This window comes from Gouania willdenowi, chromosome 3 (assembly GCF_900634775.1).
Source record: "Gouania willdenowi chromosome 3, fGouWil2.1, whole genome shotgun sequence".
In the NCBI taxonomy this organism is placed as follows: domain Eukaryota; kingdom Metazoa; phylum Chordata; class Actinopteri; order Blenniiformes; family Gobiesocidae; genus Gouania; species Gouania willdenowi.
In genome coordinates this window covers 25,650,211-25,674,799 of record NC_041046.1, presented here as the reverse complement: position 1 = coordinate 25,674,799, position 24,589 = coordinate 25,650,211, and the positions used below count along the sequence as shown (strand labels likewise).

Here is a 24,589-nt window from a genome sequence, read left to right as displayed (position 1 = left end):
TCATGTGTTGTTTACTAAATGTTGATGATTTTATTATTTTTATATTTATATATTCATCAAACCTGTATTTGAAATTTTTTAAACGATGCTAAAATCACAAAAGCTTTGTCTTCTTCAGTCTGGTTTTATCAAAATTTATTGTATTTTAACTGATACCAATTATTCTTGTTTGTCACAGAGCAAGAAATCTCATATACCGTACCGGGACAGCAAACTCACACGGATACTGAAAGACTCCTTGGGAGGGAACTGCAGGACTGTGATGATTGCGAACGTTAGCCCCTCATCCAAGTCCTACGACGACTCGCACAACACCCTTAAATATGCCAACAGGGCCAAGGAGATAAAGTCCTCGGTTAGCATTTACGCCATTGTGCCCTTGTACATTTATGGGTTCACTGTATTAGCTGTGAGTGTTTTGCTGTGAATTGCTTTGAAGTAACTCATTTTCTCTCTCTCTTTAAAATCAGCTGAAGAGTAATGTTGTGAGTCTGGACAGTCACATTGGCCAGTATGCACTAATATGTGAGAAGCAACAGCAGGAGGTAATTTGAAATGAACACAAACAGCTTGGAGATACTGTGATCGTTTTTGCCATCATAAGTTTTATTGCTATTTTATTATGTTAATTTCAGAATTTTTTTCCTCTGCATTTTTCAAGATTCTCCAGCTGAAGCAGAAACTAAAAGAATATGAGGCAAAGAACACGGCACCCGAGGCTTTGCATACAATTTCTCTCCAGAAACAGACCGAGTTCAAAAGGTAAGCGTGAGCATGAGTGTATTTCAGAAGCGTCTTGCAACATGGCAGTAGTTCTTTCCTTATGTGTCATAAAGCCATTTTATTCACCTTTTAATGGGCACAGCGATGCTGAATGTAACGGAGAGAACACCTGCAGTTGCAGTGTGTTTTAATGAAGCATTTTGTGGTTTTGTTTGTTGTTCTAGTTTGTGGCTTTGGCTTTATGTCATTTATTAAAAAGGAGTTAATCTTTTTTCAGTGTGAAGTCCAATTAGACTTGTTTTGCTAAGAGACAAGGAATTGTTGAATGTTTTAAATTTAACGGTTTCTTAAATTTAATTTACTTAAATACACATTATATGTGTCGCACTGATGTGAATATAGCACACGCCACTGTAAAAATCTTGGAGTCTTATATATTATGTGTTTTCAAACAAGACATCCTCTCTTGTTTGACAACACAACTTTAAACATGCCAGCATGTTGGACAACCAGGTGCTGAAACAGGAATAAGTAATCAGTCAAAACATGGATCAACAAGACCATCATACCCTGAAATCTAGACCAAGACCAGGTGCCCACGTCTTACCGGATCAGATAATGGTTGCCAAGGAAACAGAAGGGGTGGCTAAAATTCTTACCTACTGTAGGCTTAAACAATAGGAATTGAACATTTAAACTGGAACTAAAATCCATTAGTCATCTATACTGACTTATTCTCTTCAAGACACTGAAGATTATTGCGGTTCACTGATGTCAGAGAGAACTGAACAGACATAGATGATCCTTGCTGTGAAGCAATAACAGGACTCTTTGCAGTCGTAAACAACCCTTGATTTAGTATAAATGCTTTTCAATAACAATAGAGCCATTTAAACCATATTGGAAATCATCAAACATGACTATGCAATAAGTTTTTGGTGTCCCACTGGGTCATTTAAGCTGGTAAGCTCTCTTGCTTTCTCCAGGGGACACATTATAAGCCAACCTGCTTCAGCTAAATCTTGTTACCACAAAGGTTCACACATTTTTGCATTTGAATACTTGTTGCAGAAGCAATAGTGTGATGGAAAAGGTGCTTTTATCATTGTTGTAAATTAATTATAAAACAATATTACAGATCAGAGTAGGCCTGAGCGATATATTAAGTTTTCCCATTCAGGTACATCTAAAAATAATTAGAATATTATGAAAAAGTTCAATATTTTTTGTCACTCATTTCAGAAAGTCAAACCCATATATGATAAAGGCTCATTACACATAGAGTGAAATATTTCAAGCCTTTATTTCTTAAAATGTTGATGAATATGCCTTACAGATAATGAAAACCCAAAATTCAGTGTCTCAGAAAATTAGAATATTACATAAGGCTTCTGAAAAGTATGTTTCTATGCACTCAATACTTGGTTGGGCCTGCTTTTGCATAAATGACTGCATCAATGTGGCATGGCATGGAGGCGATCAAGCTGTGGCACTGCTCAGGCATAATGGAAGCCCAGGTTGCTTTGATAGCAGCCTTCAGTTCATCTGCATTGCTGGTTCTGGTGTCTCTCACCTTCCTCTTGACAAGAGCTCATAGATTCTCTATGGGGTTCAGGTCATGCAAGTTTGCTGGCCATTCAAGCACAGTAACACCATAGTCATTGAACGAGCTTTTGGTGCCTTTGGCAGTGTGGGCAGGTGCCAAGTCCTGCTGGAAAATGAATCAGCATCTCCATAAATTATGTCATCAGAAGGAAGCACTCCTGAACATGAGACAACATCAGAAGTGTCTTGCCTGGGCTGTGGGGAAAAAGAAATGGACTGTTTCTCAGTGGTCTAAAGTCCTTTTTTTCAGATAGAATTACATTATCCATATAATTTGGAAATCAAGGTCCCAGAGTCTGAAGGTAGAGTGGGGAGGCTCAGAATCCACATTGCTTGAAGTCCAGTGTGAAGTTTCCGCACTCTGTAGTGTTTTGACTGCCATGTTTTCTGCTGGTGTCTACTAGGACATTTTCGAGCACTTCATGCGTCTTTCTGCTGACAAGCTTAATGGAGATGCTGATTTCATTTTCTAGCAGGACTTGGCACCTGCCCACACTGCCAAAGGTACCAAAAGCTGGTTCAATGACCATGGTGTTACTGTGCTTGAGTGGCCAGCAAACTGGCCTGACCTGAACCCCATAGAGAATCTAAGGGGTATTGTCAAGATGGAGGTGAGAGACATCAGACCCAACAATGCAGATGACCTGAAGGCTGCTTTCTTTTCTCTTTTTTTTCCTTCCTTCACTTGTCTGCACATGCTTCAAAGGTCAAAACTACAAGAAGTGCAATCATTATGAGACAGCAATGCATGTTTTGTTATTGCAATGAAATAAATTAATTTATTTTATTGCTTAATTGTGACCATCACCAGCTCTCCCTAAGGAAGGGTAAGAAACATTTTATTATAGGGAGGATGTAAAAAGGGAGAGTAGTGTTACACCTAGGTGGAGGGGGAGGGGAGCAGGGGGGAGGGACTCAAGGCAGGAAATGGAAAGGGTGGGGAAGAATAGATTATTTTACAGTGAGATGTGAAGTAGAACATATTGTGCTTATTATGTTATGTTGTGTAATCAAGCCAGTCTGGTGACAAGCGTGAAGCTTAGCTATAATGGTGGTGGCTGTGGAAAGAAGGAAGGAGTGAGTGGTAATACATAAAGCAGGTATTTGGGATCAACGTGTCGAAAGTTAAGCCCAGTACGAGTTTTATCCCACATCCCAAGGTGTGCCAGTGCATCGTAGACCAGTGTATGTGCAAAAACCACTACTACAAACCCAGGAGCCGCCCCTGAAGGCTGCTATCAAAGCAACCTGGGCTTCCATTACACCCGAGTAGTGCCACAGCTTGATTGCCTCCATGCCACTCCGCATGATGCAGTAATTCATGCAAAAGGAGCCCCAACCAAGTATTGATGGCACAGAAATTAACATACTTTTCAGAAGCCTTACATTTTTGTTTAAAATATCCTTTTTTTTAATCTTACGTAATATTCAAATTTTCCAAGACACTGAATAATGGGTTTTCATTATTTGTAAGCCATAATCATCCACATTTCAAGAAATAAAGGCTTGAAATATTTCACTCTGTGTCATGAGCCTATATCATATATGGGTATGACTTTCTGAAACGAGTGACCAAAAATATTCAACTTTTTCATTATGTTCTAATTTTTTGATATGTACATGTATATTGAGTTTTCTATTTTTGGTGATAGAGAAAATGACACATTGGGTAACTTAATATCATTTTAGCAGCCATGAGTGGGGGTGGAGCTGTTCAACTGGTCTGTGTGAGGAGGAGGAGGGGCCAGACACATGGCAGAGAGCAGATGCTGCTCAGATGCGCAGGAGGATCTTTGCGCTAGAACATCAGTTACTTATTAACCAATGTTTATTAAATCGAGAAATGCCAAAATCGCCCCTATGATTTATCGAACAGGGGGGTGTTAGTGTTTACCTTTCCCTGAAATTATCATAGTTATGAGAAGTATCATGTTGCAAGTCTTGATGACTTGTATTGGTCGAAACAAATAATAACAAATCTAATCAAAATGGGTTTTTACTTTACAGCAAGAATCCCATAACTACAATTTACAGTTACCTATTTATCTGCCCATACATTGCTAATATTTGGATCACTGGACATATTAGTGTAGAAACTAAATGGTAGAAGATATTAATGTTAATGACTCCACTTCTTCACATTTTTTAATTGCATGAAGCTATTTATTTTAACTAAATCCTTCCAGTCAATCAAATTGCTCATATCCATCGCCGATGCTTAAAGTGGCATCTGTCGGGGTATTTTGTTTGGGGGCGGGGGCCAAGAAAAAGCTGAATGAGTCTGTCTCCCACACACTTCATTCACTGGCATCAGAATTCACAACTCGCACAGTGAGAGGCTCTGAATAGAAGCTGCACGCTTCTCACACTATTAAAAATTCAGCAGTCTAGCAAGGCCACGACGTCTCCTACGTCACCGAGTTACATTGAAGAGTGCAGTTACATTTCAGCGACAGCTCTCCAGCCTTATTTACCTGCAGGCCTCCTCTGGCTCTCTGCTCCTGCTTTAACTCAAGCAGACAGGCAGCTGCATCCAATCTGGATATAAACCCCATCACCCCTCAGAATATTATCCCGCCTCAGCACAACTATAAAGGCATCCACTGGAAGCTGTAGATTATGAATGGAAGTTATATGCTGTGACTTAATAACCATGTCTTAGGTTCATACATCTCTAAGTCATTGTAGTGACTTGTTACATCACTTATGCAACTGCTATATTAATTTAAATACAGCTGCAGGTCTTTAGAATGTTTTTGTTTTAAGCTCTTAAATTGATTTTTAAATGAGGAATAAATGTTAAATACCTCCTGACCTCCGGATGTATTTATCAGGAGGGTTGCAGAGGTGTTCTGGCTCAGCAGTAAATTAAATCTGCCCCTTACATGTGACAAAGCAGCTTCTAATCACATTTTGCTTGAAACCCTGTGGTGACGGTGAGGTATTATTTCACAGCAGCATTATGTTAAGTGGTGTTTCTAATATTCTGCTCCTCTTTGTGAATGTGGTTAAAAAGGAAGAGTGTACAGGAAAATAGATTTACCTGAAGTGCTGCTGAGAGAAAAAAAACTAGGACAAAAAACAGAGTGGTGCTACGATTTGGCAAGTTGCATTACATACTGCATAATTATTTTGTTGCATCAACAAAATAATTAAGAAAGTTCTAGATGGTAGTTTTGGCTTGCAAGAAACATTTCTTAGATGGCGTGTTAAATACAAACCTATCTTAATCTCTGTATACAATTTCATGTAAGGCAAGAAGTTTTGAAACTTTCAAAAAATGCTTATAATGAAAGTCCCTGTCTCCACAGGGTGTCCGAAGCTCTGCAGAGAATCTTCTCAAACAGAGCCGAAATCAGGCATGAGCAGCTGGATCTAGAGAGACAGCTGAAGGAGAATGAGCTGCGCCAGCTCTACAGTGAAGAGGACAACCTGCATGTCCAATATTTCTGTGCCAAGGAGAAGACCGAGAAGGTAGCTAACACTCTCAGGCTCTTCTATCCCTGCAGCAAAGCCACTGCTGACTCATCACTCACTTCGCAGTGGTTGTCGTAGCCTTTCAGTTTTTCATACTACAGGAACAGTTCACTGCCCATCAGCCGCTGACTGTGTTTTTGCTGTGTTAGTCCCAGTGTTGGTTCCTGCTGTGTGTACCTTTCATCTTGCACAAAAGTTTTTCTCAGGCTAAACTTCACTGAATGATTTGCTGTCAACCAAAGGAACACGTTTATTTATTTATTTTTTTTGTCAGAATCACTGTATGTATTTTAAATATTCAATAATGTTTAATGAAATTTTTACTTCACACTGCTATAAGCTGAATATATTTAGTAATTTTTATTTCTTGATCAGCAAATATTGGCTTTTGCAAACAAAAAGTTGATGTCAGTAGCTTTTAATGTGCTTGATCATAAACCACAACAAAAAACACCCCAGAAACTATAAATGTTTTGTACTTTCTACAAAGTTAGAGGCGCTGGTGCTAACATTGTTTTCACTGTCTTTCTTCATATCCTTTTTGTAAACAGAGACTATCCATTCTGAAATGTATTGACACTTTTTTTTTTTTAACAGGCCACTTGTAAGTTTGAGAGGAAGATTGCCAGCTTACGCACCCAGAAGCAGCACATCTGCAAACGTCTGAAGGAAGCTGGAACACATCTCAGTGAAAATGACGGTTTGCTTCATCGTGTCGAAAACGAGATCCAGCTACTGAAGTCGAATGATCCGATGTTAGAGGTGAATCCTGTTGAGCTTTGTTCAGATTTATTTCACATATGAGTGTGAATGGCTTCCCCAGCAAAATTAATAGTGTTTTAGTGTTTGTGAGTGATGCCAAAGTATTGTTGTAACCGCACCTTGAGTTAAACTAAACTCCTGATTGCATAACCAGGCAATGAAATGAAAGGTAAATAGACAAATGAGCATGATTAGATGGAGATTTGCTTTACAGTGCAGGTTGTGACCATTAAACTCATTACTTGGTGTTTTTTGTTTGTTTGTTTTGGAAGGTAGGCACTGTCTCCATCGATGTCGTGACTATCTTTGTTTTCTTCCCATCTGTTCCCTCTGTAATTAGAACTGTGCTCATTTTATTTCTCCAGCTCGCTCGTGGATCACTGAAGAGAATCAATCAATAGCCTTTACTCATCCCTCACCCAGCAGCCAGTTACCTAAAACCATGGCCATGTTATTTTTTTCTTCTTTATCCTTTCTTCCAGGAACTGACCCAGAACTATGACGCACCCAGCGGTCAAATGTTCTCTCTGCTGTTGTTTCGTATTTTCTTTACGTCAGAGGTCTTCTCCCCCCTCCCCTTCCCTACTCTGTTTCACCCTGAACACATAGCTTTTTGCCTTAAAACATGGATGAATGGTGAACTTCTCCCTTGAGTCCTGACCCCTGTACCTTTTATTTCTCTCGTATTCCTGCCCTCTGCAATGTTAAATCATAAGGCTGTTATGCTGATTTATGGCATTTCTTCCAACGTTTCTGGTCTCTGTTCTAACCTCTCCCTCCGCTCAGGTGTTGGAGAAGGACTTAAAGTGCCACCGGCTCGAGCTGCACGTGAGTGATCTCAAACAGCACATTGGGCACATGGTGAAGCTCACCACTCTGCAGGATCAGGAGAACAAACGCATGCGGAAGTAGGTTTATTGAGAAATTCTTAAGAATCTTTACATGGTCGAATTTTGACACTTTTTGTAAAAAATTGTAAACAAAAATGTGTTGGATTTCAGGATAACAAACATCCTGTTGCCGGCTTACAGTCGACTCTACTCTGCGTTACACGGAATGGGAAAGGCCTCAGCACTAGATGAGTTGGAGAACAATGAACTGGAGCACCTTGTGTTGAGGGAGAGGGGTGTAGTCTGGGCCGACCACGAAGAGGCTGGACAGAACCTGAAGAGTGGAGGCAGTAGTGTGGAGTCGCAAGAGGCAGTCCAGGCTCCAATTGCCGGGGCCTGCAACGGCCTGACACCCATGCTGACTTTTTCAACTCTACTCTACCACCAAAACAGCCCCTGCAGTAAGCCTCACACTGTCTGGGATTTTGCATGCTAAATTACATTGCTGTCATGTCAGATGTCATTTTTAAATTAGCGTTAAAAACCTGTTGAACAAACTGTGCAATTATTAAATCGACCATATGTTTAGGGAATCCATTTAATATGGTGGCTTTCAATTTTTCTGTTATGTTCAGGTCTACTGAAAGGGAAAAAACACCATTGCATGCCCTCCCTTACCTTCCCCATCACACCAGAAAAAAAGAAGAGTAGCAGCGCAAAGCTTGGGAAACACTAAATTTGTGTTTGTAATGTTTGAGGAATTCCCTGAATCCTAAGAAAACTGTCAACAGTTGGAAGGATCCAGGCGTGAGCATGATGAAATCTAAAAACCCTCTGGTACGGGGACACCGGTTATAATATTTAAGCACTTTTATTACCGTAATAGTCTTTGATTGTATCTTTGGACTTGTAGGTACAGTAAAGTTTATGTTTCAAATATTTGTTTAAGTCTGTCTCTGTTAGAGAATATTGAAAGTACGTGAAGTACCGACTGCATAAGCTCAAACTGCTTAACATCAGTGCCCGTATTCACAAAGCATCCTACGGCTAAAAGTAGCTCTTAGTGAAGTCACTCCTAGAAAAATCTTAGAATTCCTTGAATATTGAGATTTAGATTTTTTTTTTGTTATGATAAAAGTAATTCACGTCTGCATCACTGCACCATCAGAAGATGAGGCGTTTATGTGAAAGGAAGCTCGTGATCTACCCTCTAAAAAAGTTCAGTAAATGAACATATATAATTCTAAAAGTCACAATTTTGATATCAAAGTAAGCGATGTCAGCAGCCATGGCCTTGATAGTAGATGACAACATTCACCAGTTTGTGAACAACTGTGCTTGTGTACTGTAATCTCCGCCCTCGCTTTGATGCCAGCAGGTTGCTGTGCTTCTCACACTCGCCGCTTGTGCGCACACAGAGAGGTAACGACACATTGATTTGTTGGCAATGCGCTCTCAGGTCTGCCTCTTCCTAGTTTTCCTCCTAATACTCTTTTATTTTGTTTTTTAAAAGAGTGCCAACAATTACAGTAATCACTGACAGCTGCATATGCGTCTACCATTAATATCAAATACATGAAGTGGTAAAAATACCAGCGTGGACAGTAAATGACAATAAGAAAATCAATATAAAAATCAGCACGTGAACGAGGTTCAAACATTTTTAAGCTGTGTACAAATTGATTTAATTTTGCTGAAGTAAATTAATGTCATGATTACACATCTTAATACAGTCCAAGTATGATCAGTTGATTTTACTCTCCATTCATTACTAGGATCACAGAGTGCTTTTTTTTCTTTTTTCATTCCTCTAGCAACCTATCAAACTAATCAGGTTCACACATTGATTAGTCAGCTTGTTAGTAAGAAATGTACCCCTGTATTTTTATATGCAGTCTTTCACTGAGTCGGTGTGTAAAGGCTGTCTAGCTGGTTAATATAAATTTGATCTTCGTAGTGAGTGTAATAACTCATTAAATCAATTTTGCTCGCTGCCTGCTTCCCTCCCTTTAAAGAAATGGCCCCCACAATCTGTCCATTCTCTCAATCCAACAGCCCTGAATGAAAAATGGCTGTAGATTTGTTGGAGAGTAAAACTAGTTTAGAACAGTTTATTTAGTGCTTTTTTAACTATGGTTTTAAGTGTCATAACTAAAGGCGAGCATACACTGCGATTTTTGGCACATTTTGAGCCAATTTTTCACTCATGCGTCTATTTTTGGGATTGAGCCAATTCGGCTAAATCGTGTGTCGTGCATCGCGTAGTATACATGGAGTCACAAGAACCTCACGACCAGATCCCAATCAGCAATCGTATGGTCGTGAGGAAATCTGGTCGCTCCTTGTGAGAGTATCGTACTGTTGAAGCAGTGCCACCACGGACTGACTTACGTCAAACTCCCACACTGCGCATGCGCATACACCGTAGGACCGCTGTAGAATGGACGGACCATACTGCCAATGTGTGTCCAAACTGTCCCAGGTCCATCACATTGCCTCATTTTCTTTTTTGAAGCTCTTTTTGCTGAGATTCGCGAGTCTCTCCACTTCCTGGTTCTTCCTCTTCTCCTGTTTTAAGAGCCATGTTTCAGAGTTCTTCTTCTAATGTGTCCGGTGCATTCCCGGAAACAAGACCCCAACGTGTTGTGTATAGATGTACAGTGTGAGCAGTCGGATCGTGTCAGTGTCGTCCGTATAGTGTGAGAACATGATTCGTGAGCAGGGCACATTCGGACTCAGCAATTGAGTCGCACAACTTGAGCTGGAGTTGAGTACAACGACTGAAAAAAAAGAAATCACACAGTATCTGCCTGCCTTAAGGGTGAGGTAATATCAATCAATTAATCAATTTTATTTGTCCCCAATAAGGGGTGATTCAGTGTGCAAAATATGGGGCACATAAAAAAAGTACATAAAACATATCGCATATAGTGCGACAAGCTATCGCAATATTGAATTGTCACAATATCTATTGATGATTGTACGAGTTGAATAGGAAAATTTGGTCTCATTTGTTATTGGTTATTTTATTTTTTTTAATCTTCTTATTAATTTGAAGTGATCATACCTAAAGTAAGTGTCGGTATTCCCAGAGTATAATAATAATGTGAAAATAAGTGTGTTTTTTTTACTTTTTTTTGTACAGTTATTGTTAGCCCAGTAATGTAAAATCAGAAAAAAGGAAGATGATTTGACATGGACAAGATTAAATGATCCATTGTCTTTAATGATATGATGCTAAACAATGATTATATCAAAACAAAGAAGTCATGAACAATCATGAGTAGAGTGAAAGGGTTTGACTTTATTTGTAACATTTTTTACAGAAACTTTATAAAAGCACAATAATTAATTTCAACTTTATTTATGTAGTGCAAATTACAACAATAGTCATCTTGAAGCGCTATCAAAATGTACGATTCTGAAGAAAAACCAACAAATCTACATGAATATGCATCAGCAGTGGGGAGAAACAACTCCCTTTTAACAAGAAGAAATCTCCAGCAGAACCAGGCTCAGAGGTGGCAGCCCTCTGCTTCGGCTGATTGTGGTCAGTGGACAGAAAGAGGAGAACAGAACAGGATAAAGAGAAGGAACATCAGTGTCCCAGACTAGTTGAGCTGTGACCCACAGATCAGGAACTGTCAGCTCCAGCATCAAGACACCTGAAACAGAAAAGAGAGAGAGAAGGGCGAGGAGAAGGTACAGACTGCAGAAGAACATGATACGGTTTTTAACATAAAAGCTACCAACTGTAGTGTATACGTATGTTAATAACCTGTTAAGGCTGATTTAAAATGAATCTGTGTTGACACTAAAATAATCAAGGTTAAACAGATTGTTGATAATATGCCACTTTTTTTTCACTATTTTTTATTTTTCACTCTCTCTGCCAGGTGCTGAGAGGCAAATAAAGAGAGCATCACTAAGCAGAGCTGTTTCATCACCCAAAGGTAAATCATCGTCCTGCCCCGTCTTGCTAACATACTGTATTAATTTGAAGAACCCAGCGTATCCATTAATCCCACCTAGTCCTCAATCATTCACTTATCAGCTCTCACCTTGTCATCTTTCACACTCTGATTACACATTTGCAAACACCCTGTAGGACACAACTTTTACGCTTTATTGAGGCAGAACACTCAGTTCGTAAATTGCCATATTTATTAGAGATTGTTGTGTGTGTGTGTGAGAGCCGATGTTTTTATTGTAGCGTGGTTTTTTTTATTTGCATTACAGATTTTTAGCCGCTTAGAAAAACATGTTCAGAGTTGTAAAATACACAATAAAATACAGACATGTAATATAATTTGATTTATAGCTTTCCTGCAGACATTCAGCGCAGGCCAAAAAATTTAATAATGAAATGATGTTAATGGTCACTGTGGGTTTTATTGAGGGAAATCCATTTGTTAGAATTTCTGGGGAAATGTAACCTAAAAATCTTTGTGAAATATGGCTGATCAGATTGGTTATAATGACATTGACTGCAGGTGGTCTACAGTTCATTGACACATTCTGAGGTAGAGTCACTTTTGAGGAACGTTATTGTGCCAGGTGACCCCAACACCTTGGATGGAATACATGAGCAATTGGAGGTTTGTCGATTACAATTTCGATTACAACACCCAACGATTACAAAAATAACATAATTGAGAAAAAACAATTATTAAAAAAATAAAATTATTATAAATGTATTTATTTTTTAACATAGGTTTTATTCGCTAAATAAAACAAACCCACTATTTGACATCTACAAATAATAAAGCTTGGCACACACACGTTATTAATTCTAAATTTGAGCTGTTTAATCCATGCACATGCAAGCTCCTCCCCTCCGCCCCACCCCTCTCAAAGCCAAAGCCAGCCTGCACGTCAACATGACTAAAGTTGTTACTAGTGGTCTTGAAACATGGGCGGAGAAACGCAGCAAAAATGCTTAGTAAACAAGTGGCAAGTCAAATCCTCTTCTATGGAAACACTTTGAGTTTGATGATGAAGACTTGGAGCAAAGACACATCATGTGCAAGAAGTGTTTTGTTTTGTGCACAAGTGAACGTACTTGATTTCAGTGTTTGAAGGATTTTATTTATGTTTAAAGAATATATTTTGTTTTTTGGACAAAAAATAAATAACTAATGGTTGACAAATAATCGTTTGAATAATCGTGATTTCAATTATGACTAAAATAATCATGATGATCATTTTTTCAATAATCGAGCAGCCCTACACCGTTGTAGTTAAAACAGTGTTTCAGGTAAATACTGATTGCAGTGCTTACTTTCAAGGAGCTTTTCCAAAAAAAATGACTTGCTTTGTCAGTCTGACCACCATTTTACACAGCCAATGAAGCCAGTTGCTATATTGTTTTTCCCATTCAGTCATTTGTTGTTCCTCGCTAACTATTTTGTTGTTTTTGTTTGTTTTGGGTTTTTTTTTTTGTTCTGATCCACGAGTATCAACGCCTCTGCACACTCGGTTTTACAATGGTCAGCTTTAAACTACAACAAAACAAAAAAAAAAAAAACATGAACTTGTTTGTCTTGGCCCTCGTTCAGTTCACTGCTGCCTTCGACGCACCCGCAGTAAAACTTGGAGTGGATTTGGTTTTTTTGAAAAACTCCAATAAAACTCTTTTCCTTCCACTAGCACACAATCCCTCTACTTATTAATTCCTCTCAATAACAACAAACCTATAAAAGCTGTGCAGTGATTCACACCCTTACTCGTACCAGGCAATCAGACAAATACTCTGCGATAGACAGCTGTAACCTCATTCCTCTGCTATTAACACTCAATGCCTCTGAAAGAATGGCTTTTAACTTCACCTGTTTTTGTTTTTTTTCTACTATTGTTAGTAAATGCTTGAGGTCATGTCTCGTCCTAATGCAGCATCTTTTAAAATGTTTGAATTTTAGTGTTTTAGAGTCGGTGTTTCCCAAACTTTATTGGCCCATGTACCCCTTAGCCTTTATTTTTTAACGCAAGTACCCCTTAGCTCATGTTACACATTATTTATTTGTGTCGGCAGGTTCGTCTAAACTCTTTCCTGTGTCTCGTCCAACATTAACTTTGAGTTTAGGCCTTTTTATTCATTTATTTCTGATGTTTTGCTCTTTTACAATTTGAACCTCACCTTTTGGTGTATTTTAAAAAGTTGTGCCACAAATTATTATTGATGAATGAGAAAAAGTCTGTGCATGTAAATCTATAGTGTAAAAAAATAAAATGACAAATGTTTACATCATGTTGTACATCACAGTACCTTTAGGGGTTTGGGAATCACTGCTTTACGCCAAAAAATACAATACACCTAAGGCTGGGCGATTTTGCCTAAAAAAAAATCTCGGATTTTTTTATAGAAAAATTAGATTTTTTTTAATTTTTTAATTTATTTATTTTTTTTCCCAATGCTCTGTCATAGAACAATTTCAAGCTTTAACCCAGGTTTACGCAAAAGTGCAACAGAAACTTCACAGTAGCTTAAATTTTCTGATTAAGAAATCAGATAACTACATATTTTATAACATATAACATTACAATTAAAAAATAATAAACTCTTCCCTTAGCATCTCAGCATAGTGCAAATAAAACATTAAGCATGCCTGTGGCACACATAGACTACCAAAAGGGTAAGCACATGTGAACATAGAGGGGGTCGGCTCACATCGGAATGCTAAAAAGTCTGAAAAAACTGGTGGGAAAAAATTTTAAATTTTTTAGACTTAAATTTGCAAAATAAAAATAGTTTTTATCTACAAATTTGATAAATCAATTTTTTTTGCCCAGCCCTTACTGCACCTAAATTATGCTCCATTCACTTATTTAGTTCGTCTGATATCAGCAAAAGAAACAAGTGTCAGATTATGTCAGTTTTCAACTATCTCCGATTTAATGTCGTCTGCTTTTTTTTCTCTCTTTTTTTTTTTTTTTACAATTTTTTTTTTATTAAAACCTTTCAACATACAGTCGAGCTAAGTCAATTTTCCTATTGCCAACATCCTCTTAAAATAAGACATGACATTCTTCCTCAGATTGTCTCTGTTAAATAAAAAAAAATAACCGATAAGCTATATCTACTCATAAACGTCAACAAAATCATTTCCAGGATTAATATTGACTCCCATTATGACCAGTTAAATCAGCAGATCTTTACTTTGTTTCTAGTAAATGAAAGCTTTTCAAAATAAAAGAAACAATCAAAAGTACTTTTTACTTTTTCTGTTTCTTCAACAACACACAACCACCAACACTTTGTGTCATGCTATGATACTGTCCGCACTCTGCGCTGTTTTCTAAAAAAAATTGTATCACCTCTTCTTCCAGCCGTATTCCCTCCATGTTAAGGACCAAGTTGTCCTCAACTGCTGTTCATTAATCTCTTCCTCTCATATAATCATATTTTCCTCCCTGTCCTATCTTTTTTTATACACTTTGTGTATTCATTTTTCTTTAAGTCTTCCACTTCTCTATGCCGTGTTGACATTAGCTTTTTACCCAATTTTAATTTATGTGCTGGAAAAACATTTCAACGAGTAATGCCCAAGGCTGCAATATCTGTATCGCGTCAGAAGTGACACAGTTGTATTGGGACACCTCTAGTTGCTTCATTTACAATGTTTAGCAAATAAACATCTAAATTCTTGCCTCACCCACAAATATATAAAAGTGTAAAATTTCTACATATTCCATCAGATAACATTTCCCACAATAGTTTGTAAACCAGTATAATGGCCATTTTATTTGATGGGTCACATATGCCTCAGTTTAATTTCATGTGGACCAATAAGCTCTCAACCAAACCAAATAATCAAGAATTATTTTCTATTTTTTTATAGTGTGTTTGTAATTTTGAATAATTTTTTTGTACCTTTGTAGTTCACCCCACAGATCAGAAATTCTTCAAATAGATGGTTCAAACGGTAGAACAAGGTATTTGTTATGTAATGATAATTATTGTCTAATTATTTTCACTCTTCTGTAGCCACGGCCTGTATGTTTAACTCCCCTGGTTAGCATAGTCTAATTTCCTCTAATTACCCCAAAGATTCAGCAAACAACTTACCCAAAAGTAATTAGCTAATGCATAAAAGTCACAACAGATGAGATGGTCTATTAGGCATCATCAAACAGGTGTGTAATATAAGATAGTGTTTTTTATTTCAATGTGATGAGAGAAATATAACCAGACTATGAAAACTGCAGCTAAAATTTAAATGAAATCATTACTTTTTTCTTATGTCCCCTAACAATGAAAGGTCACCAACAGATGAATGGGCTTTAAATTTTATGTTTATTAAACTAAGACACACGTTTACATATGTTCCAACACTTCTTAGAATATCTGATTCCAGGGATTCCCAATAAATAGTAACATGAGCACAGTTCAGAGGGTACATGGAAATCATCATCACTATATTTTTACAATAACAGCATTTTTCCCGTCATTACATGCACTTATTAGTATGTGTGCTTGCCCCGCAATTTGTTCAACCCAGGCCAACAATAAATTGTTGTGCATCTTTATGAAAACACATTAATTGGTAAAGCCAAAACAGATGATAAAATTCAACTCAACTTTATTTGTGTAGTGCAATTTACAACAAAGTCATCTCAATGAGCTTATCAAAATATAAAATTCACAATAAGAAAGAAAAAAAACCCAACAAGATCCACATGAACAAGCATTTAGTGACAGTGGGAAGAAACAACTCCCTTTTAACAGGAAGAAATCTCCAGCGGAACCATGTTCCAATGTGGCAGCCATCTGCTGTGACTGGTTGGGGTTAATGGACAGAAGGACCAACAGAACAGGATAGAGAGATGGAACATCAGAGTGTCTCAGACTAGTTGAGTCGTGAAACACAGATCAGGAACTGCCATCATCAGCTTCATGACACCTGAAACAGAGAAGAGAGAGAAGGGCGAGGAGAAGGCACTGACTGCAGAAAAACATGATACAGTGTTATTAAGTCAGCCTGCCTTGGCCTTGAGCCTCACTCCCAGTGGCCTAGTCAACACTTGTTGTAAAGGTGACAAATTTCATCCCGTTTATTGGTAAGCTAACAGCAACTCCAAGGTCTGTAAATACGATGTTTGTAGACGGGCCTATGTCCGTTCTAGCGGTTAGGTTTTGTTATGATTCAGTCCTGTTTGTGGTCTGAATCATAATTTAAAGATGTAGTGACTGCCCCTGTAGGCACAGTATGGGGTTCAGGAACAATGCATCTCACACCCAAACCTAAACAAGGGGGCAGAGGACAAAAAGGAAGTGAGAGGACTTGATTCTGTGTGTAATGCAAAGCCTTTAGGACTGGAAGTATTAGGTTTAATCTTACTACCTCCACAGGGCTACAGTTTAAATCCGCCAAAGTCTGAGGTTTATTCCTACTGTTAGAAAACTGTTAGATTCATTATATCACATTCACTATAACTGTGAATGTGACTTTTTCTCTTTTTGTTATGTAATGAATTGTGACCTGTCTTAGTGTAATATGAAGACTATTTCCAGGTATATGCAAACAGTACCTGTAAATGGTCCTTGTGCACGATAATGATCTGTGATCAGTTTTAGTCACCAACATGAAAGTAAGTTTTCCTGCTGGGGACTGGCAGCATGTGTCACTGGTTTTATATCACATGCATCATGTTGCCATGGCGTTGGCTCTATATTAAACCCATACCTGTGCGTATTCACTGGTTTACACTTAATTTTCTTCACATGTCCTTCACACTCTTGCAGAGTGTTGAACTATGCAGTATGCACGCAGTTGGTCCACTTTAAACTGTAAATTTAAGGCAGTACACATGCTTCTGAAAATAAGGTTCTTACAAAGCAAACTCCCTTGATGTTATCCTGTTTGTCAGAGCCTGACTGCTTCCTCAGCTTTTAAAGGTAGTCACTGCAGTATGTTATGAGAATTGGCCCCACCCTGCAGTTTGAAAAGCCAATCAGATTTAACCGTTTCACAGAGGGTTGCAGTTTTCAAAGAGCATTTAGTGTTTGTAGACACACACAAACCCCACCCCCTTTGTGTGTTTCAGGATTTCACATTGTTGATTTTTTTTTGTACATTGTTATTTATAGTTTTCTGCTGCTGTCTACAACGGACTGAATACAAGTTGAGTCTTCGATCTCTAAATCCTGTCAGCCCTGCCTTCATTTGATTTTTAGCTTCCTCATAATCATTTAAAAATCTGTTTGAAACCTATTTATTTTTCCCTTCCTCTGTTCCCTCTTTTCTTTCCTCCCAGCCGTAAATGTTTTCATTCTCTCTCTTCCCTCTCTCTCTCCCCCTGTCTAGCGTCTAACCCTCCCAATCCCTCTTGAGCTTCATTCATGAAAATGCAGATCCACAGCAGGGCAGGAAAAAACGTCAACAGACGTAAACTCCCCTGCTCCACCAACCAGAAAAGGCGCGCTATAAAAAACCAGCAGCAGCAACCAGGCGACCCTAATTCAGCATAGCCTCCACCAGAAATAGCAACTCATGCATGTATTAATCCCCTACAAGCCGAAAATATGTGATTGAAGGAACTCTGCTGCCATTTATTGCCAGGGACGATTCCTCTGCTTCTGAAAAAGGGCCATCTATCAATGTCGGATCACATGGTGTCTGACTCATTTTTGCTAAATATTGCATTTGATAAATCAGGGAGTGTATAAATCAGATCTTCATCTTTGCATTTAGTGTTAGCACTTCCCTTTATCTGCTGGCTTTTTTCCTTTTTTTTGCCGCCTCTCTAACCCAAGCCACGCCTCTGCAGGAAATGCCATGAATGTAATAGTGATCCTAATGTGATGCAGACATGGGATTTAACCCCATTCTCCTCTGTAATCTGCACATTTTTCTTGCTGCCCCTGCATCTGAATGAGCCATGAGTAACGTCATCAAGCATTAAAATATGCCATTATGTATTTTGTCCTAACAAAGTAGAAAACAATGAAGATGAGACTATAAATCACCCCAAAAAAAAATATTTATGTTAAAAATTTAATGTTTAATGGTCACCACCACACATTAGCGAAAACTTAAATCCTCACACTATTTTTGAAGCACTGGATTAAAATCATTGCCATCTGCAAGTGTCGGCTAACTTTTACGGTTTCTGACCAATAGTTTTGTGACTCTGTTAATCTTTTTGGAACAGGAAGTAGTCTAAAAGGGGAAATTCATGCTCGTAGTAGTTCCACCCACATCTTTTGGTTAATTGCTTGTTCATGCAATAAAACTGCTATTAATAACATATTGCTTGACAAACATGGCGATTGTCGAGGTTTAATCAGTTGCTAAGAGTCCATCATGTCAGTGAAAACACACTGCTGCATGATAACAGCATCCCTTTGAAATTAAGTTGTATCAGCTGCACCGATGATGTTCATTTTGTAAGCAAACACCAACGCTGCAAAAATAATGGCTGCCATGCAACACACATCAACATGAAGCAACACACGCAGCATCCACCGCAATAAATGCTGGGTACACAATGTGCAGATAGAAAGTAAAGGCAGGATAAAAGAAGTAGCACACTGGGGCGTTCCCATTTTGATTTATTGCAGGGTTCTCAAGCCGGTTTGGCTTAGCTAGGCTTCTCACATGTTTGGCTTTTGATAAGGAAACTCATAACTCTGTTATGTTGTTAGATAAAACTAATTATCTCTTATACAGCTCCTTCCTGAAAAACCTTGAGATCTAAAGTATTGGATTGTGTAAAAAAAAAAAAAATTGACTAGGTAAGCAAATCTAAAGCTGGGCTCGACCAGGGCTGTACTGAAGTGCCTTAATCAGTATTGATAACCAATGTTGGGCGAATTCACAAGTGCTCACAACATCAAACTGAGTCAAAAAATGCGGAACCGAAGAAAAAAAAATTACCTCAAATTTTCTTTTGAACCAGTGAAGCATTTCACAGATGCACTCTCAGCAAAAAGAATCACAATTACTGTTCCCCTGAGTGTTTGTTTAAGTTGGGGCCTTTGCTCTGCCATTTTGGGTAACTGAGGCTTTCTACTGAAATCTTGCTTCTTTTTGTTTTTTTCTAGATGCAGGAAGTCACACTGATGAGGCACAGAAAGCTCCTCAGAAAATGCCCACCAAGAGAAATTTAACGTTGTTACTCCCACCTCCATCACCACAGACTCTGGCCAGGACTCCGGCGTGTGAGGAGGGCATGGTCCCCCTCCAGTTCACACCAGAACCTGCCCCGAAACACACTCGGACCCTGCCATCGAGCTCTCTCAACACTATGGATTCAAACCTAACCTTTGATGTCATTGATGACGATGAACAAACTGCATGTAACTCCACCATTGTCATTGGCCCTGTGAGTCCCTCTCTCGCATCAAAGCCTTCAGACTTCCCAGGACCGAGTCATCAACGACTTCTTCCCAAGGCCAACGAGCAGCACGAGACTCTCTTTAAAAGGTAACGTTTTCTTTTTTTTTGTTAGTGTGCGGAAGATAAAAAAGAGCTGCACTGATGGAGACATTTTCATAATTAGCCCTTTGTTACATTACCAATTCCCTGCTTCCACGTTCCAACAAACCACTTGATGACTAAATTCCTCCTTACACAACAGAAGCCATGATGAAGAGATAAGTTTTAATACAGTGGCTGATCAGTTTATCTTACAGATCTGCAGTTGTGCCACAGTTTTTATCATTTCAGTAAATCGACGGAGGGGAAAAAAGAAAAGAGTGATACAAGTTCTGAATTGGAATCTGGGGCATGTCTAACAACAGTTTCTCATATTGTGATTCCTGCATCACTAATTTTGATCATTTCATTTCATAGCAGGTAACACAATGTGAAATATATCTAAGAGCAGAAATTTCTGGTTTGTGCACATACGCATTTATATTAGACGACACAGTTCCCCTTCAATCTTTTAAGCTATTTTAAAAGCCTTTCATCTCTGCCTGGATGCAACCTAAAGCACGCACAAGTGACAAAGTCCTCTAAACCCCTTTAAAACGAGACGGAGACGCGTGTGCAAAGAGTATGAAGCATTTTCACATGCAGCGAGTTTTTCAGACTGGAACACCAAGAGCCTCAAGTCCTCTGAGCTGGCTCAACCGCGATGACACTACAGGGGTACAGGGGTACAAATGAAAGCATAGAAAATGAGGTTTTATAATGTTTATTTTTAGTTTAAAATACAAATCATATTAATGATGATGGAAGTGATCTTAATTAGAACATGAACTGAAAATACCAGGATCAGTTTTGGGCTCACACTAGATGGAAGTGACCAGAAATGATAAAAACTATGAAAATAAATCTATTCAGGAGGCACTAAACACTGATTCATTCTACCTACTGTATTTACAAAGTGAGTTTATTTATACTCTATAGTTGTTGTTTTTTTTTTCATAGTATTCTAAGCAAAATGTTGTATTGGACAAAGGGGGTACTTGGTTTCAGAAATAACAAAAAGGGGGTACTTAAGCCAATACATTTTGAGAACCACTGAATATTTGCTATAATATTGCTAACTAAAACATGCTCCCATTATCTGCAAAAGCAGTCAACACAAATACCTTTAATGGTATAAATCCCAGTAAAGCTAGACTTTTGGAGAGCACTTTGCACCCAATAACAGATTTGTCCAGAAACTGGTTTCGTCAAATCTCAAAGGAACACATTGCATTTAGATAGCAAGAAAAGGCCTTAGCTTTGAAACCACCTATGTGCAAGATTACTGTAAATTTATCTAAATGGCCACCAAAGACGAAGAAAGCGAGGGATTGAGAGCAGTGCTCTAACCCTGCCATCAAGGGGAAGTTTCCTGGACTGAACATGATGATGGACTGAAATATGAAGACAAAATACTTATGAGATCCACAAAAAAAAACAGGCACAATCCTAAAGGGCTGATTTGTTAGTTTCCTCCCAGGAGCTGCGATGGCTTTAGGATTATCTGAAAGAACAACATTTCCATATCCAAATGTTTTGACGTAGGTACATGACCCACTTTAGATTCATGCACACAAACACACCATTTAAAACCACACCAGTGTGATTATCATATTTTGGGACCATGTGTTTAATTGCTTGATTCCAGCAGTTCATATGTGGTTATTTTACCTCTTTGCTTTGCAGAAACTTTGGCCCTCCCTTGCAGGACGTGAGAGGAGCTATTCCCACTTACATGAACATGACGTCCGCAGCTCAAGGAAAACGTAAATTTAACCGGTAATGTTTCATTTTCTTATCTGTATCTGTATGGTAGTACTAACACTCCAGAATGACCTCAACACCATAAAACCTTTCATTTTATTTGTTGCAGTAGCATCGGAGAAGCAATCGCACAGGGTCTTTCTGAACCGAAGCGAATAAAGAAAGACCTGGCTGTGACTCAGAGGCCAGCTAGAGTGCAACGTTTCAATGGTAATGTTTACCAAGAGAAAATGAAACATTGAAGTATACACTTAGTGATAAGCAGTGTTGGGCGGTAACGCGTTACTTGTACCGCCCCAACGTCACTTTTGACAGTAACTAGTACTGTAACGCAATATTTTTCTAAAGAAATAACGCCATTACCATTACAATATTTTTGCGTTTGTCCGTTACTTTGCTAGCTGCACTGTAGTTCCTGTTTACAGTGGCGCTACATATTCTTGCGGGATGTCGTGCCAAACACGGTAAAACATTAGAAGAAGAAGCATTGTCAGCATATTTCTGTTTACATCACGTGTGCCAATCATGGCGAGTCAATGCGAGAGCAGGACGAGCATCTCAGTGTGGAAATACGCGCATTATTTTTGTCTCCAAAAGATGCAACAGTGAAGCTAAGCTAACTCTGCAGCTAGATTTTAACGGACTGTGACTGTTATCCATGGACAGGTCAGCCAAACTATTGCACGGTATGTTGTTGTAAATATGCAGCCTGTCGCTACTGCTGAGTCACTGCTAACAGCAGCTCATTAGCCTGATTTGTTTAGCATTGTGTAGCTGAGAAAAATGCTGTGAATTAGTTTTTCCACATTTATTTTTATAAGCATTTTCAACAGCAGAATGTGCACCTGGAATATGCACAGCTTACTTTACATTACTGTGCTAAGGCTGAAAAATTTACTGTTTTAATTTTGGAGCAGCTGTTTTGTGCTTTATATGCACATCATTTATGGTTGTTTTATAGCAGTTGATCAACAGTGGATTATTATATTATTACAGCATTAATATGGATACAAATTACCCAAAATAAATAATACATACTTTAATTCTAAGTAACTCAAAAGTAACTTTTTCCAGTAACGCATTACTTTTTGGTTAAGTAATCAAAATAATAACTGAGTTACCATTTTTTGCGGCCTATAAGGCAAACTTAAAATCCTTTAATTTTCTCAAAAATCGACAGTGCGCCTTATAATCAGGTGCGCTTTATATATGAAATTAACTACTGTGCTTCAACATACTTAACTGAAAAATTGAGTGTATTCTGTATTTTACGTGTTAAACCTGAACAATGTTGAGAGTTATTTTTAATGAGTTGAATAAAGTTTGACTTATCTGACTATTTTATTTCGCTTAATGCATCTTAATAATAATAATAATAATAACAATAACAACAAACCGGTGCGCCTTATAGTCCGGTGCGCCTAATGTATGAAAATAGACACAGTCAGACCCATTCATTGATAATGCGCCTTATAATCCGGTGCGCCTTATAGTCCGAAAAATACTGTACTTTGTGAATGAAGTAACTAGTAACGGTAACTCGTTACTTTTTTCAGTAACTAGCACAACACTGGTGATAAGTGTGCTGTAACATTTACCGCCTGCTGTTATCATAGTTCAGTTTGTTGTGTTTCTACAGGCTCTGAGAACAGGCCGCGCCGAGTCATTTGGAGCAGTTCAAGCTCAGGGACCCAGAAGTCTGAACCCGTTTTGTATAAAAGAGCCAAACAAATTAAGCGCCTGTGAAGATGATTTTAAAACCAGAAAACCTAAGAACACTGTCATCGTTGTCCGTCCTTGTTCATGATTAAAAAAAAACTTGCTGTCGTGTGCATGTTTTTTTTATACTTGACTGTATGTAGAGCTACTTGTCATCAGCATAGATTGTTGTTTGATGAGTTCTTGACTTGTATATAAACTCTTAAATTCATTTATAAACCATTATGTGCATACTAACAAACAAAATACATCCGTCAGTGTACATAATGTTCTTTAAACAATTTTCTCAACAAAGACTATTCCAAGTTTCCCATGGCAGCTAATGAAAATACTCTTTTTATGCATCTGTTTTTATAATTTTTTCCCCCAGTTTTGTATAGTTAACAAGAAGGAAGCTGTTGATATTTCTTTATAAATTTTGCTTGTAACAAAATGTGTGCCTGTTTTTAATAAATAGATATCTTGAAGAAAAAAAAAAAGCAACATCTGTTTTTTTTTTTTTTTTTTGTGACATTCACGTTGTGAATGGATGTGTTTTCAATGACGTCTCAGTTACGGGATGTTCCAGCACCAAACAGGGGAGAGCAAATGGGCTCAGACAAAGTGAAAAATACTGTCAAGAAAAATTCAACTAACCTCGCAGAGACTCTCTCTCTCTGTTCCTGTTGAAGTACAAACTATTCAGAAAACAGGGCCTGCAATTGATAACATGCAGACAGTCCTTTTTCAGTAGAAGAAAGCTGAAGGCTTTTTTTATTTTATTTATAATTTTTTATATAGTTTTTGGTTTCATGCTAGCTAAATCTGTACAAGGTTGATGTGGACTCGGATGTAAAAGCAGTTTTATGCAATGCATCTTGTGGCTGAATTGGGGTATTTGCTTTTTAGGTGAAATCTTTGAAAAATATCAAAAGTTTGTCACAATTGAAATCTGAATTATTATGTTTCATACGCTGACATTTTCTATTTATTATTAAAATATTCATGTAAATACTATTATGCTGACTGCATTGGGTGGAATAATGCTCGAGCAGTAGTTTAGCATCTTCAGGGTGACACCACTGCAGTAAGAAGGTGGTGAGAACGCTAATGTGTTAGGAGCACCTTTCAGGTGGAGGTTGTCATTGTATCAACTAGCCCCTTTTATTGTAATGATGAACATTTGCATTATATTAAACTGAAGTGAGTGAAAAATAGTCTTCAGGTTTTTGTGACTCATCAGAAGTGTGCTTTATTTTGTTTAGTCTAACTGCATACAAGTAGAAAAGATCAACTGTCATTTGTTTTCAGTTT

At 38.1% G+C, this 24,589-nt stretch overlaps 1 protein-coding gene across 3 annotated transcripts in view; it reads left to right on the top strand.

Annotated features, from left to right (window-relative positions):
• kif18a (kinesin family member 18A) overlaps positions 1–23,407 on the top strand; it is a 29,525-nt gene extending 6,118 nt beyond the window's left edge. Inside the window, exons 7-18 of one of the 3 annotated variants that reach the window (XM_028443115.1) lie at positions 179–355; positions 471–545; positions 662–762; positions 5,640–5,802; positions 6,403–6,567; positions 7,354–7,475; positions 7,569–7,858; positions 11,294–11,350; positions 19,441–19,822; positions 21,500–21,592; positions 21,687–21,787; positions 23,217–23,407. In XM_028443115.1, the coding sequence (XP_028298916.1) occupies positions 179–355; positions 471–545; positions 662–762; positions 5,640–5,802; positions 6,403–6,567; positions 7,354–7,475; positions 7,569–7,858; positions 11,294–11,350; positions 19,441–19,822; positions 21,500–21,592; positions 21,687–21,787; positions 23,217–23,323 (1,833 nt within the window). In that variant the 3' untranslated portion in view covers positions 23,324–23,407. The remainder of the gene's footprint in view (positions 1–178; positions 356–470; positions 546–661; positions 763–5,639; positions 5,803–6,402; positions 6,568–7,353; positions 7,476–7,568; positions 7,859–11,293; positions 11,351–19,440; positions 19,823–21,499; positions 21,593–21,686; positions 21,788–23,216) is intronic. The other 2 variants (XM_028443116.1, XM_028443114.1) reach the window with 2 other exon arrangements.
• The last annotated feature ends 1,182 nt before the right edge of the window (positions 23,408–24,589 follow it).